Here is a 15,188-nt window from a genome sequence, read left to right as displayed (position 1 = left end):
TCAGCTGAACCAGGTCCTCTCAAGGTTGCATGTCCTAAAATTAGCACTTTGTCAGATGGCTGTTCCAGACTGCTGAGTCTAAGACTTCCATCTACTTTAGCTCATTCCAGTAGTATTTGGTGACATGAGCCACCTCCCATGTAATATGTGACTGGCTGCTTGCACTATGCAACACAGCAGTTAAAAAGGTCTTCTCTGGCTATTAAATGTAATACTGTGGCAGAGATCAGTATTAAAAAAAGAAATGTAACCCACTGGAATTCTTGATGTAAACCTACCATATGGAACAGCTGTCAAGGAAAGTAAATTTTGAGGCTCTGCAACCTTGAAATGTTCTTTTAGAATATATCACTCATTCTTGTGGTACACTGAAATGGAATTCCTTATGTCTGGATTCTTTTACTAATAGTTTAGAATGCAAGTGAGGTATAAGGAAGACTGGCTTCTGTATTTCTAAATTGTTTTACTGTAATATTTCCACTTCATTTAATCCTTTAAATAAAACCTTTAAACCATTAAAATTATAGCTAGGTATTTTTCCCCAGTGGTCTGAACCTCTGTAACAGAGTTGTTAGAGACCTTTTCTGGGGGGTGTGTGTGTGTGTATGTGTGTGTTTATACATATACAATATATTTTTATACTCATATCTCTATCTAAATTTTTTTTTAAATATTACGTTTCAGCAGCAAATTCCTCCTGCATGTCCCCAGTCACCCTACCTTGTAACTCCTCCTTGGCAATGGTGCTTTTGGTAGCACCCACTTGTAGCAGTGAGTCTACAGCTCCTCTGTGGGCTTTTCCCTACAGTAGAAATTTTGAGAGTGACGGCCATTGATCCAGGGGTGTTCTCCAGTTCAATGGTGCAGGATGCTTTAATTTTCTCCCTCTGTTTTTTCCCATTTCACAGGGGGTAACCAATTAAAGGAGCTGTCCACTTGACTGGTACGTCGGGATGCTGACTGCTGTGTTTGCATTTCTCAACTCATCCAGTAGCCAGTCTCTTGAGTGCAGCAAAATTTAGCAGCTAGCCCCCTCCCCACCCCACTCCTAGAGTCACCATGCTAGCCCTGGTTTCATTATTTGTTTGACTACTGCATAATTTCATCATCATTTACAGCTTTTGTACTAATAAATGTTTGAATTATAACTCAAAAAATGATGAACTGGGTGCTTGTGTGAGGGATATGTGACCAAGTTATTAGAGTCTCCTTAAGCTCTTCTCATTTTATCCTGCTGCCATTCACACATATTTTTAGAGCCAGCTACCCCATTGCAGTTCTGTGAGTGATGTCTTGGCATATACTGTATTAACGGAATTGTTTTTAAGGTTTGTACTAATAGAGATAAAGTCTGACCAGTGACAGTGCCTACAAAACACAAATGTCTCTTGAAAAAAAAGAACATGTTCGTAGTTGTCACGTTGACAGTTTGAAGGCAGAAAAACTCATTGTGCAAGCAAATAGCATACCTGATCATACCAAGTTTTTCCCCTTTTATATAGATGTGGTGCATTACATGTAGGAGACCATATTCTGTCCATTGATGGCACCAGCATGGAGTACTGTACGCTGGCAGAAGCAACGCAGTTTTTGGCTAATGCAGCGGATAATGTCAAACTGGAGATCCTTCCCCACCACCAGACACGGCTAGCACTGAAAGGCCCAGAGCACGGTAAGAGATCTGCAACACCAAACACCTTTATCTCTTTCTTGTGCTTTGCCTGCCCATGCTGAATGGTCAAAGCTATCACCACAGTTAGGTCTGTAAATGTTGTTTCAACTCCCCACGTTATGCTTCTGCAGTTTCTGAGCAGCTCGGAGATTTCTATGGCCAGAGAGGAAATGTTTTGCTAAGAAATACCTCTACAAACTTGCAAATGCACATAAAGACACCTGCTGCCTCTACTGTTGCAGTTGCTGGGGGTGCTACGAGATACTTCTGTAAATTAATTTCTACATTGATTCTTAAATTTAGAGTGGGGAAATAGTACCACAGCCAACTTATTTTCAGCATATTGGCTTGTTAGTCATGGTCACTTAATTAAGGTAGTTAGCAGGTGTTAACCTGTTCTCTCCTTAAATACGTAAACCCCTCCTGTATTTTCTCTTGTTAATGGCATTATTATTTATTGCCATCTTCTTTTAAAATGCTTCTGAGATTGCTTCACAGGTTCACTGTCAGTGCTTATGAAAACTGTTTGGAAACAGTTCCCTAGATTGCAGACCTTTTCACTGTGATACTTATTTCATACCAACATACTTGAATAGAGTGGCTTTCCATTCTCAAATCAAATATTTGTAAAATGTCTTAGTATTTGAATTCAGATGGAGGCCGCCTGTCTTGTCTTCTAACTGATCGTGAAAAAGTGCTAATTCACAATAATCCTTCAAATCAGTCTAAAATAGCACATGTTGATCGACATCAAAACAGTAACAAGGGTTATCACATACACAGAGAATAGGTACATGTGTTGCAGCATGACCAGTGGTATAGTTTTTCTAAGCCTGTGGTACTGTGCTGCTGCCTCCTTTAGACCAAGGCAAGATTTCTGAGGTCTTGAAATGTCAGTGATGGTAAATGTTCTGGGACATCCAGGCAGCATCCAGGGTGTCCCTTGATAAGTGGTGTTCTAGACAGTTTCTCAAAGTAGGGAATACTGAACTAGTGACAGAGGAGACATTAGTTTCTCTTAGACCAGGGTGAACAAAAAGTAACCTTTGCAATCGCATGTTCTCCCTGTACTCAGCTCTTTCCCTTTTCTACTTAAGCTGCTTAGAGCCACAAGGAGCAGAGGTTGATAACATTAGCACAAGCAGAGCAAGATGGAGGCCAAATTTCCAATGTACTTCCACTACTTTCAGTTATGACAGTGCATTACAAACAGAGCTTTCTCTGTTCTGAAGCAGAGATGTCATGCAATTAATTTCTGAATGGTTAAAGAATTTTGAAGACTTTTTTTTTGGGAAGACAAATGCTGGGACCAATGATTTGTGTAGATGATTGTATTACTTGAAGCAGTTGGGTTGTTAACCAATATTTATAACAGATTGATGCTGTTAATGTTCTAGTAACCAGTGTAGATGCTTAGAAAAAAGCAATGTTCTTGCTATGCCAAGAGTTAAGAACTGTTTGTTACAAAATAATATCAAATTGATCTGCAAAAGATGATATATAAGCACATCTTTTGGGTGAAAGTATCCCTAAAGTAATAAAGTTGCTTTCTTCAGTAAGGCAGAATAACTAGGATGTTTACAGACCGTTCCAGCCCCTCACCAGGTGGTGCTACCACAATATCATGACCAATTCAAGATATAACAAGCTTTATGGAAGCAAGTTCCCTCTTAGAAACAACCATTCATCAGGTGTGGTATGGCCTAGAGGCTGCAGAGAGTGAAAATCTCCCTTGCAATGTCTGAAATAAGCTGAGTCATTAGGGCTGTATCTGGGGAGCTCAGTTATTGGTCTTGTGGGAATATGTTAGGAATTTATAACAGGCAGGAAAGTCAGTATATAAAATAAACTAAAATTTTAGCCCTAAAATAAAGTGGAGAGCTCTATAAAAGATAGGATTCTTTTTCATGGGTTTTTTTTCCCTTTATACTGTGCTGCTGACAGTCATTTCTCTTGCTGCCTCATTAGTTTTATTTTTACTATACACAACCCTGTACTGGAAAAGCTGAAATTACCACTAAATTACTGTGGTTACACACAAAAGGATTTTCTTTTACAGAACTTTTGTTGAATTGGGACTATATTTCTACAAGCTGAGCAAACTGAATTTGTGTACTTTCCCACTTTGTAGGACTTTATCTCTACTCTCAGCATGAAAATAAAACATTAAGTAAAAATCTCAAGGACTGCCAGATAATTTCCTGCTGGAAGCAGTCTTTTTAATTAAACAAGGCTCACAGTAGCTTGAAAATAATGAAAATCCACCTGGTCACATTGTTCTTATCAGATTTTAATTTTTTCACCATAGTTAAGTTAAGAAATCTCGCTGTCTGTGCGCGTAATTGAAGAGACAGTTTCATCCGAGAAGACACGTTAAGTCTCTAAGGCACATAAGGCCATATCAGGCTACTTCAGGTGTTTCTGGGACTTTTCTGGCTACCATGAGATTTTCCAAAGTCCCAGAGGGTGGTGGTGCTAGTGGCTGAGGAGCCCCAGGCGCACACTCCCAGCCTGATGCTGACATTTCACCCCTCCCTTACTTTTGATATCTGTTATTGGAGCAAAAAAATAATTATTTTGATTCAAGAGCATGCCAGGACACAGTGTGTGCTCTTAGGGAGGGATGCAACTCCAGGGAAATCTGACTGAAGACACATAGCCAGATCAGGCAGCTCCAGGGCTTGCAGGGTCTCCATCACTCCACCAGGCTGCAGGGACGTGGTGAGTCCCTGTGCTCCCTTTTCCCTGTCCCTTCCCTGGTGTGCATCCCACACATCTACCGTGTAGAGAGAAGCATCACTTTTGAGTCAGAAGGGGGAGTACCGTCAGGCAATTAGCACATCAGTGCTCATGTAATACAAAGTGAAACCAAAGGACAGTTTTCCTTCTGCCAGGGCACAGGGCTTGCTGTGGTAGCTGGCCTTTTCCCCCTAATTTTACCTCATGGAATAAGATACGAACACAAGGTGTAGGTCCAAGCTGAATGCTCAAGGTTTTGGGCTCCTGTTAGAGGCCAGCATGAGGACTGCCAAGTCTGCAGCCATTATAGGTATAGCAGGTAGCAGAGGGACACAGGTTATACAGCTCATGAAACAAAGACAGCAAACTGTTTTATAGAAACAGAAACAGGTTTAGATTAGATATTAGGAAGAAATTCTTCACTGCGAGGATGGTGAGGCACTGGGACAGATTGCACAGAGAAGTTGTGGCTGTCTCATCCCTGGAAGTGTTAAAGGCTGGGTTGGATGGGGCCCTTAGCCACCTGGTCTAGTGAAAAGTGTCCCTTCCCATGATAACAGAGTTGGAACAAGATGGTCTTTAAGGTCCCTCCAAACCATTTCATGATTATGTAGTATGGGTGAATCCCTTGGCGTGTTAAGACAAAAGAATCAGTGAATATTTACCAGTTTGAACTGTGCCTTTATGGTTCAGCAAGGATACAGATATGCTGAATTTAATTATGAATATACTGTATTTAATCAAGGGAGACTTCAATCCCTTTCCTTTAAGATTTGACAACTAGAATGCTTCCCACTCTCTTAGTAAATACCAGTCTTCACTTGCGGCACATAAATCCCGCAATTAAATAATTAAGTATGGTTTCAAATTTCATCCAGTGAAGGATCATTTTAAAGTTTTGAAGATCAAATTAAAAATAAAAACTACAAAATAAAAATACAAAATTGCAAATCCTGCTAATCAATAAGACTTCTTTTCTTTATCAACCAGGTTTCAGGATAGCATTTTTCTGCTGCTGACAAGGGGAAGTCATTTACTGCACAGAATAGCATAATGCCAGCAATAGATTGTGGCAAAATTAAAATGTCAATACAGTAAATTGAAATGGCAGGGAACCATCTCCATTCTAGGCAGTGCCATGTAAAGTATCTGACTGGTCTTTTTAAAATAGATTAATGCAAGCAGAGAGTTATTAACCTTCAGTTACTGGTCATATGTAGTATCTTAGTATTTTTTGAGCAACTTTGCAATCTTAGTCCCTAAGGTAGAAGGAGATTAGAAATTGATTCAGTAATCATAATTTTTGAAACAAATACAAAAAAGCAGAAAACTCAAATCAGAAACATTTTTTCTGAGAAATGTTTCTGATTGAGTTTTCTGCTTTTTTGTATTTGTTAGAACAAGTTAGAACCCCCTGATAAGAAGACAAGACCATGTTATTTTTTGTTTTGTTTTATTATATTTTATTTTCAATTTGTTTTCTTTCTTTCACTTCTGATTTATGGGTTCTTTTGGTTTTCTTTGTGCAATTCAGTTACTTTTGCCTCTTCTCTGGTCCTTTTGTTTCTGATTTTCCATCATCCCTTCATGCGGGCAGTGAAGGTTGAAAGAAGCAACAGGCAACTTACCTGGGATTCGTGTGCCAACAGCCACAGCAGCCTCCTCACCTACCACCATTATAACACCTACCACCCTGACCATTGCAGGATGCCAGCCTTGAAATTCCAGAAAGCGCCTCCTCAAAAAAGCCTTCGTAATGTTCCACACCTTTTCCTGCTGGCATATTCTCTTCTCCTCTTCTACTTCCTCCTCCTCCCTCTTCCTCCTCCTCCTCCCTCCGTTCTTCTTTCACTCATACTTTTCTCATTTCAGGCTCTAAAATGTTTTTAGTTTACGGATGCTATGCTTTTTCATAGCCATGCCAAGGTTATTTCTGACAGTTTACACCTTTTCCTTTGTATAACAAAGCAGTCTTTGTAGACAGGAAAAAGCTTGAAAATTCTAAATTAATCAGCTCTTCTTCTATGTACGAGTAGACCATTGGATTGGAAAAGTGTATATAAAGCATGATATTTGAATGCAAAGCATTGCTTGCTAATCCTTGTCAGAAACTACCTACTACAAAAAGACATTTCTAAAATCAGTGTATCTAGGTATATTGACTTGCATTAGTTTGGGGATTTGTGTTTAAAATTTTAATTTAACGTGCTTTGCTTAAAGTAAGTTGTATACTATGAATATAGCTTTTGTATCTACATTTTCTTTGTTAGCTTCCAGCACGTGTTGTCATGAAATGCTGGCTTTACTTTTTCCTAGGGTCACCTGTGTGGTTTAATGTCTTTGTTATTGAAAATGCACAAACCATTCCTGTGCATCATACACAGCCTATCCATAAAATGTTTGATTCATTGATGAGTTACAGGTATGTGCTGCGCTCTTCTGTGAAGACTGAGTGCTGTATGCCAAGTGTTTGATTTCTTACAGCAGCTCTGGTGTCTTCATCCTTCTCTCCTACCTCCATGAGTGCATACAGCCTGAGTTCCCTGAACATGGGGACCTTACCTCGCAGCCTCTACTCCACCAGCCCACGTGGGACAATGATGAGGCGGAGGATGAAAAAGAAGGACTTCAAAAGCTCCTGTAGGTGGTAACTGCATTTGCTCAAAATGTGCAGTGAATGAATGGGTGGAGGAGGGGGAAAATGCAGAAAAAAAAGTTGCACAGTAGATTAATTAATACACATATATTTTAGACAGAAGAGGGAGTTTCTGGTAGATGTAGGGAAGCATAAGGGTAAAAATATTTGTTTAATGCTAAAATGAGATGAGTAGATGTTATGCAGCATAACTATCTCATCTGAAATTTATAAAGGAATGTTTTCTTTAGACAGTGCTAGAAGAGTTTGTTATACCATTATTGAAGTGATTTTCAAATTCCTTTCTTAACTCTTCCAGTGTCCATTAAGGAATAGAATTCATAGCTGAATGGTCAAAAACAGATTGCTGGTAAGCTCAGCCAGCTGTCACATTAGGGAAGGCAGAGCTTGCCACCTCCTAGGTAGTTCTAATGTTTACATCTTTACCATGTCCTGTACAGTTATTTTGGGGAGGGAGAGCAACAAGTTACAGTGAAGACTAACTAGCCTCGTTTGACCACTCTCTGAAATTCAAAGCATGGATTGCCTGTGAGTCAATCATTTCCCAAGCCAGAACAGATCTATTCAGGCTGTTCCATTTTGCATATTGCTAAGTATTCACTAAGCTGGAGAGAGTGTGGCTGTGGCAGTGCATTTTTTCCCAGACTCCATGCAAGTGCTACCTCTCTTTTGGCTTGTCCATCTTTGTGCAATCCACAGCAGCTCAGTTCCTCCAGAGCAGGGAGGTGAGAACTGCTCTGTAAATCATTTGCTCTATATAACAATACTCAGAAGTCCATTCTGAAAGAACTGAGCTGCTGCACAATACAGCACTGCTGCTGTGTTTTAAAGATTCCCCATGGTCATAGTAAAACCAGAGCAAACCAGCAGCTTCCAAGGTCAGTCACCATGGAATTGTGAGAATACATTAGAGAGGAGCTGAAGTTTTGCTTTCTTGCAGTTTTTGTTGCTTGCTTTTTCTTATTTCTTCTGTAAAGCACATATTTTTGCATAACATTTGCCTGTAAGTGCATTTTTTTGTTTTTAATCTGATCAGCCATTTTTCACAGTTCATCTGTTGACATGTTAGCTTCTAATACATTCTTTTGGGTCACAGGGGGATGCTGTGTTTGTCATGCTATGGTATCAGTAGAGGTCCAGCTCTTATATGTTCTCCTCTGCACATGAGAAACAGTAGTAGTGTTACATTAGTAGTAATTTCTTTGAATAGTAAAATCAATGCAAAAAATCATTCATCAGTTGTGCTACATTTTTAGCTGTTCAACAAAGGATGAAATCTTCAAAGCTAATCCTGTTATGGATCTTGGACGCAGCTGTAACTTGCATTGTTAAAATTTTCAGATATTTTTCCTTCAAGGAAGCTTTGTCTGTGTTATCTTGCAAAGACTCCAAACAAGGCCAGTGATGTGGCATTTAAGTGGAACAGTCACAGTAGTGCAGCGTACCTAAAAGATTTTTAAAGTCAGAAGGCCCTGGGGATGACAAGCTGCTATGAGTAAACAGATCTCTAGATTGGAGAAGTTAGGACAGGGCTTTGTTGTGCAGTAGTTTGTTACCCATTTGCATTGTGAGGTCTTGATGTAGAGCATTACACAATATATGAAACTGGCCCCGTCACTGAGTGGTCAGTGCCTCATTACAATCTGTGACTACATCAACAGCCCTGTACTGGAACTGGCTTCTGAGAAATTGGCTGTCCAGCCAGACTTGTTTGCTCTCTTTGTGAGTTTGCTTATCAGCCCAGGCAGAGTTCCTTACTTTGTTAGTGGAATTATACCCATACTTGTGACAGCAGTAACAGCCAACTTGAGAGACCCACACTACTCCGAATGTCCAGTCATGTACCTTTCCATCGACAAGACTTGGAACACTCTCCCTTTGTGGGAGACTCATGAGAACCAGGTAGACTGACTGCTGTGCTGTTCATGGAAAGGAGTAGCACACTCTTAATTTTAGTGGGATTTTTTTCCCTTAACCCAATTGAATCATTTGCAAGTTTTATTAAAGTAAATTTTAATAAATCTTTTAGAATGTTACTTGGCAATAAAAATATGTAGGTTGCTAGAAGGTTTACATTGCCAATTATTTAAGAATATTTGCACAACATAATGTGATCATGGCATAATTCATGAAGATGAACTGTGATGGCGCAAGGGGTTACAAGACTCATGGTCATGATTTAACAATCATTGCATTAGTTATGCAGATCTTTCTAAATATGTGGCTGTAAGAACTGAGGGCATGCCCTGCTGCCTCAAGCTTTTTTTTTGCCACTTGTTTTCAGGTTTTGTTCTTCCTCTGCTTTTGTTTGTTTAAGGTATGGGATTCATTATGGAAACACTTAGATTATTATTTTGTTTAAGTTTAAATCTTGAAGTATTTTGTAATAGGTCCCTATTAGTGGTTGAAAGAGAGACATAATTTATATAAATTTATATTACTAGGGTTGCATATCTGGTAGAAATTGGAGAGGGTTTTAGACATGCATGGGTGCTCTTTTCTCAGCAGCTATCAGGAGGAATTGTGAACATTTTTCAATTTCTTGTGTGTCAGAATGGGAGACTGGAGGCATAATAATCCACAGATATACCTTGAAGCACATCTTGTTCTGCTTCTTGTATAACTGCAGGCACAAAAAGTACATAATCTTCAAATTCATGATCATTATTTACATAACTGCAGAGCATATAGGAAATCAGCCCCCAGGAATGTTGCTAAGAGTTAGACAAGAACTATACAAGTATGCTGGAATTTACTCCTAGCAATAGCAACCAGTGTTCACTGGAACTACGAACACATCCATGTCCCCTTTTTAAATCAACAGCGCTTCTTCCTGGCCTGTAAAAATTCTAATCCTTCAAGGACCCAAAAAATGTCAGTGTTTCTTTCTACAGTTACTGTTGAGTTACAAACACCAATGTGCTCTAAGTCACGGATTTGGGTACCTGTGACATTTTACAGAGTCTTAGAAGATAGCTATTGTTACATTATTAGAAAAGGATATTTTTCATCTCTGAAGGTTTTTTTTTTGTTCCTGTTTCTCTTTCCTTTTCTTTCGGAGTGGAAGGAGTTCTTAAGTTGTCATACTTTAGCATCAACATCATCAAAATGTTTATCGGAGTGAGTTTTAAATCCCACAGATAGTGGCTTATTTTTCCAATGTGAATTAAAACTTTTACTGTCTTGAAATAAATTTTATGAGATATTTAGGTTCCTGGTAGGACATTATAAAAAGAGTAAGAAGGTTACAGAGTCAGCTAGATACCTGGTGCAAGGAGGGAATGGAGACATGAGTGATGGGAAATAGAGATGAAGTTAACAAGTAATTGTTATATGACATTTAAGAAAGGGAAAATTGAACTTTCCTGAGATTGGCTGCCCTAAATTAAGATGTTTCTAGAAGGTGTCTTAGGTATTATATTAATTTATTTGGTTTCATTATATTTTAGCCTTTGAAACAATGAGGCCTGGAGAAACCTATTTCTCACATGCAGTAAATGCTAAAGCTGATGGAAGTTTCTAAGAACAGATTTTTAGTATTTGCATTTGTGTATAAGCATATCTTATTGAGTGCAGATAAAATAAACAATAAGAAGGAAGCTATTGAGTGTCTGAAATAATGCACAATTCTTAGAAAGAAAAAATAAGATATGAGAAAGAATTCACAGTTATTTGGAAGGGACAGTTTTAGAGTGGGAAGGAGCTTTGCTGGGAGAAAGCAAAAACTAGTGAGGCTTTTGGCAAGTGAAAATTTTGCTAAGAACTGTTATTGCCAATTGTGCCACATCAATCAGATATATACTAACTGATATAGAGCAAAGGTCTAATGCTTGCAGCCCCATAGTGTGGGAAAATACTTACATAACATCTGACATCTTTTTACAGTTGTGCTAATATTATCTATAATGTCAACATTTTTTTCCCACATCTAAGAGAAAAAAAAAAAAAAGGCACAGGTAAACTATCCTTCAAATAAACCATGAAATTTTACCTAATTCTTAGCAGCTGCTACAGTCAGAAGAGGGTTTTGAAGGAAATTAGAGGTGAAGAGGTAAAAACTCCAGCTTTCTGTGTATGACATAATGAAAGGCAATAGTTTGTCGCTGGGGGAATTCAAACCATAATACAATAGATGTTTAGACAGAGATCAGGGAGGCAAAGGTGCAGTCCTCTCCTTTCACAGGTAATTGCATTGAATCACTGTTGTTTTTGTCTTTATTTGTACTGTTCTGCAGCCTTTCAGAAAAAGTGTGAGTAAATCAGGGGAACAGAAGTAGCTGCCTGAGTTTCTCCTAGAAGGGTCTCCCACAGAGACCCCACAGAAATTTTGAGAGACCCCACAGAAATTTTTTTCTCACAATCCCTTGAGATATACTGGTTGCCAAAACAGAGTGGTTTGTTCAACTTCCTTACAGTACCCAGTCAGCCTGACAAATTGCTGACTTACAGTAAACATGTACAAGAAGATGGCATCCTTACTTTTGCAAGCAAGCCTGATCCACGTGCTTTGTTGCTAACAACAATGAATTGCAATGAGATGTTCAAAAGAAGAATCTGCCTGAATAACAGCTGGGCTTATGCCTCCAATTGCCTTAGTTCCTGTTAAAGTTCTGCTTATCTATGTCTCCAACCTAATGCAAACAGAATTCAAGGAAGTCCTGAGATTTTTGGAGTGGCTCTATCAAACGCATTTATTTTACTCAGAACAAGAACTATCTTTTTGCATTCCAGCATAAAACCAGTTGTTTTCTATTATCTTATTTGCCATGACTGTTTATACACAATTTATAAACTTTAGCCTAAATTGACTTTTAAAGAGCCATTGACTAGTTTTATTGGAAAGATCAATTTTCTCAAAAAGCAATGGAACTTCTGCTGTGTATGAATGTCTTTCCTCCTGGTCTGCTCTGTTTTATAGTGTCTTTAGCCTCTAGCACTGTTGGTTTGGCTGGGCAGGTCGTCCACACAGAAACCACAGAAGTAGTGCTGACAGCTGACCCCATAGTGGGGTTTGGGATACAGCTCCAGGGCAGCGTGTTCGCTACCGAGACCTTGTCCTCTCCACCTCTCATTTCCTATATTGAGGCTGACAGTCCGGCAGAAAGGTGAGGCTCTTTAATCAATTGCTAAATACATTCGCTGAGCGTTCCTCGGGTACTTTGGGCTTGTTGCTTTCTCTCAGTTTGTGACAAATTGCAGGGCTTTGCTCAATGGAGTGGGGCAAGAAATACACTTTCTGTTCTGACAGTGGTGTTTCATGCACTTGATCAGGTATAAAAGAATGACAAGCACCAGTGTTCTGACCATACAGAATCCTCCAGAAGGAAACTGGAAGCTATATTCAAAACAAAACAAAATAAAAAAATTAGAAAAACCAGTGAAGACAAAATAGTGGTAATTGAATGTGCCAGGGGGAAAGCAGATATCCTGCTCTCTTCAGTTTTGGTACAGAATCAAATTTTAGGGAGTACCAGAATTTTGACTTACTAATTACTTCAATTACATTTTCATGCTTATATATGTATTTAATCATGTCATGAGAATGATAGTGGCTGCACAGACAAGCAAGCACAAGCTGCCATTTCACCTGCAGCCCAGGGTCAGAGGCACAGATGATGTCCATGGGTGGGGTAGAAGCATGAAGACCCCACTTCCTGAGTCCCAGCACCTGGAGGGCACTACCCATCCTGGGAGTGCCAGATAGTGTAGTGGCACAAAGGGGCAGCAGCTTCTGTGCCTGGGCAGCTTGTTGAGCTGCTATGCCATAATAATCCTTCAGGGTCTGGTTGAAGGTGTTTGATGGGGTGGGTCATATCAGAAACTGCATGGCCAGCCAAACCAGGGCAGTGATCACGTCCCTGTACTTGGCAGTGGTGAAGCCACACCTCGAGTGCTGTGTTCAGTTCTGGGCCCCTCTTTGTATGAAAGACACTGAGTTGCTTGCACATGGAATGCGACCAGAGAAAGGCAATGGAGCTGGTGAAGGAGAACAGCTCTAACGAGGAGCAGCTGAGGGAGATGGGCATGTTTAATCTGGAGGAAAGGAGGTTCAAGGGGAACCTTATAGCTCCCCACAACTATCTGAAAATAGGATGTAGCCAGATGGGGATTGGTCCCCACAACTGTCTGAAAATAGGATGTAGCCAGATGGGGATTGGTCTCTTCTCTCAGATAACATGCAATAGGACAAGAGGAAATAGCCTCAAGTTGTGCTAGGGGAGGTTTAGATTGAATATTAGGAAACATTTCTTAATTGAAAAAGGTTGTCAAGGACTGGAGCAGACCTCCCAGGGAAGTAGTTCAGACTCAATTCCCTGTGGTATTTAAAAGACATGTAAATATGGCAATTCCACATGGAAAGGGTGGACTTGTCAGTGCTGGGTTAATGGTAGGACTCAGTGATCTTAAAGCATTTTCCCAACCTAAATGATTCTGTGATTCTGTGATACTGCTGGTTCTGGTAACATGCACATCTGATGATTGTTTTGTATCATTTTGTACCAAGGTGTGGGGTACTACAAATAGGAGACAGAATAGTGTCAATAAATGGTATCCCAACAGAAGACAGCACATTTGATGAGGCCAATCAACTGCTCAGAGATTCCTCTATCACCAACAAGGTCACTTTGGAAATAGAATTTGATGTTGCAGGTATGAATGTCCTGTTATTCTGTCATGCAAGAAAAATGAAGGAATAAATCCCAAGTACATTGCAAGTGTTAGGCGTCTGAGGTAGAGGTTTTCTTCTCACATCTACACCATTCAGTTTTCAAGTGACTTATTTGAAATGTGGCTTCTTGTACAGCTTTCTCATTTCACACAGCCCTGCAGTCTACTTCCAAAAGCAAATAGAAATGACAGGTCCTGTAGTAAGATCTGGTGACTGTCTTTCCTCTGAATTATATCCTAAGGTTTTTCTTGCCTGAGATAGAAATGTTCTGCTAAACAGAGACAAATCCTCCACAGGCCAAATAATGAAATGTTTTGCAAGACAGAAAAGTATTAAAAAGGGTGGATGAACAAAAAAAACCTCTTGAAGTATTTCACTTACAGTATCTGTAAATAAAATAATAGAAAATTAATTAATAAAGGCCAGAAGAATCATTGTTAATTTTTCTGGTGAGTATTATTACTAATGGCATTCCTTTATTCTGTAATGTGTTTAAGCACACAGAATATACCCATGAAATCACAAACTGTGTATATCAAGTACACATTATGTGTGTGCACCCCTGGATTTGTTTTCTTCCCACTAGATGTTTTCAACTCATGGCAGCTACCTTAGTGGACAGTTAAAAATAAGTGTTAGTCCTGCAGCAACAAAGGTCAGAAATCCTTACGACTCAGTCTCCTGTCCTTTTAATTAAAAGCTGTCTGCCAGCAGTAAAATTTTCCTGTGTGCTCTCAGAACTTGCATATGAGCTAAAAACCTGCAGTCTCAGCTGGCTGCTGGCCCATGCAATCTCCACAAATTCAGTTAAACCTTAAAAAAAATTGAGTTACCTTGAAATTTCCAGTAGAGTTATAAATCATACCTGCTTCATTTTAGCACCCATGTTTCATCCCTGCCTTGTGACTATGATGTGATTTCATCAACTTACGTGTATAGTTCCATGCTCATGGAATTGCTGTGCCTTATAAATTATCTAACATTTTAAATATTTTTTTATAGAATCAGTTATACCAAGCAGTGGAACATTTCATGTGAAACTACCAAAGAAGCATAATGTGGAACTTGGCATCACCATAAGCTGTAAGTACAAGGGCTTATTTTTCAGACCACATCTATGGGATAATCTGCAGATACTAGACCTTGTAGCTACAGACTAACATTTCTTTTGGTATAAACTTATTTTTCCTTTTCGTACCTTCTTTTGCTGCTTTTTCTCTTTCTAAATAGTGTTCTGTAATATATTTATACTTCCCTTCAAGTAGTTAACAAAGCCAGAAATTTGCCAAATTTAATGTTTGATTTATTTCTTCATGCAGAATACATATTTAACTCCTATTAAAGTTATTTATTAAAAAAAAAAATAAATCAGTAGAATTAGGTCCATGCAAAAGTATTTCCATAGCTGTGAAGTTTATAGCAGAGTATATCATGGTCCCTCACAGGCTCCT

At 39.2% G+C, this 15,188-nt stretch overlaps 1 protein-coding gene across 7 annotated transcripts in view; it reads left to right on the top strand.

The window, feature by feature from the left end:
- Positions 1 to 15,188, top strand: part of GRIP1 (glutamate receptor interacting protein 1) — a 303,215-nt gene that overhangs the window by 255,452 nt on the left and 32,575 nt on the right. For 5 of the 7 annotated variants that reach the window (XM_077783507.1, XM_077783509.1, XM_077783506.1 and 2 more), the window contains 5 exons: positions 1,503 to 1,672; positions 6,896 to 7,051; positions 11,986 to 12,172; positions 13,573 to 13,718; positions 14,740 to 14,820. In XM_077783507.1, coding sequence (XP_077639633.1) covers positions 1,503 to 1,672; positions 6,896 to 7,051; positions 11,986 to 12,172; positions 13,573 to 13,718; positions 14,740 to 14,820 — 740 coding nt within the window. Of the gene's footprint in view, positions 1 to 1,502; positions 1,673 to 6,008; positions 6,165 to 6,895; positions 7,052 to 11,985; positions 12,173 to 13,572; positions 13,719 to 14,739; positions 14,821 to 15,188 lie in introns of all 7 variants that reach the window. The other 2 variants (XM_077783510.1, XM_077783511.1) reach the window with 2 other exon arrangements.

This window comes from Lonchura striata, chromosome 5, assembly GCF_046129695.1.
Source record: "Lonchura striata isolate bLonStr1 chromosome 5, bLonStr1.mat, whole genome shotgun sequence".
Taxonomy (NCBI): Eukaryota; Metazoa; Chordata; class Aves; order Passeriformes; family Estrildidae; genus Lonchura; species Lonchura striata.
Note: the sequence above shows the minus strand (reverse complement) of the source record. Positions and strands in the feature narration are given on the sequence as shown.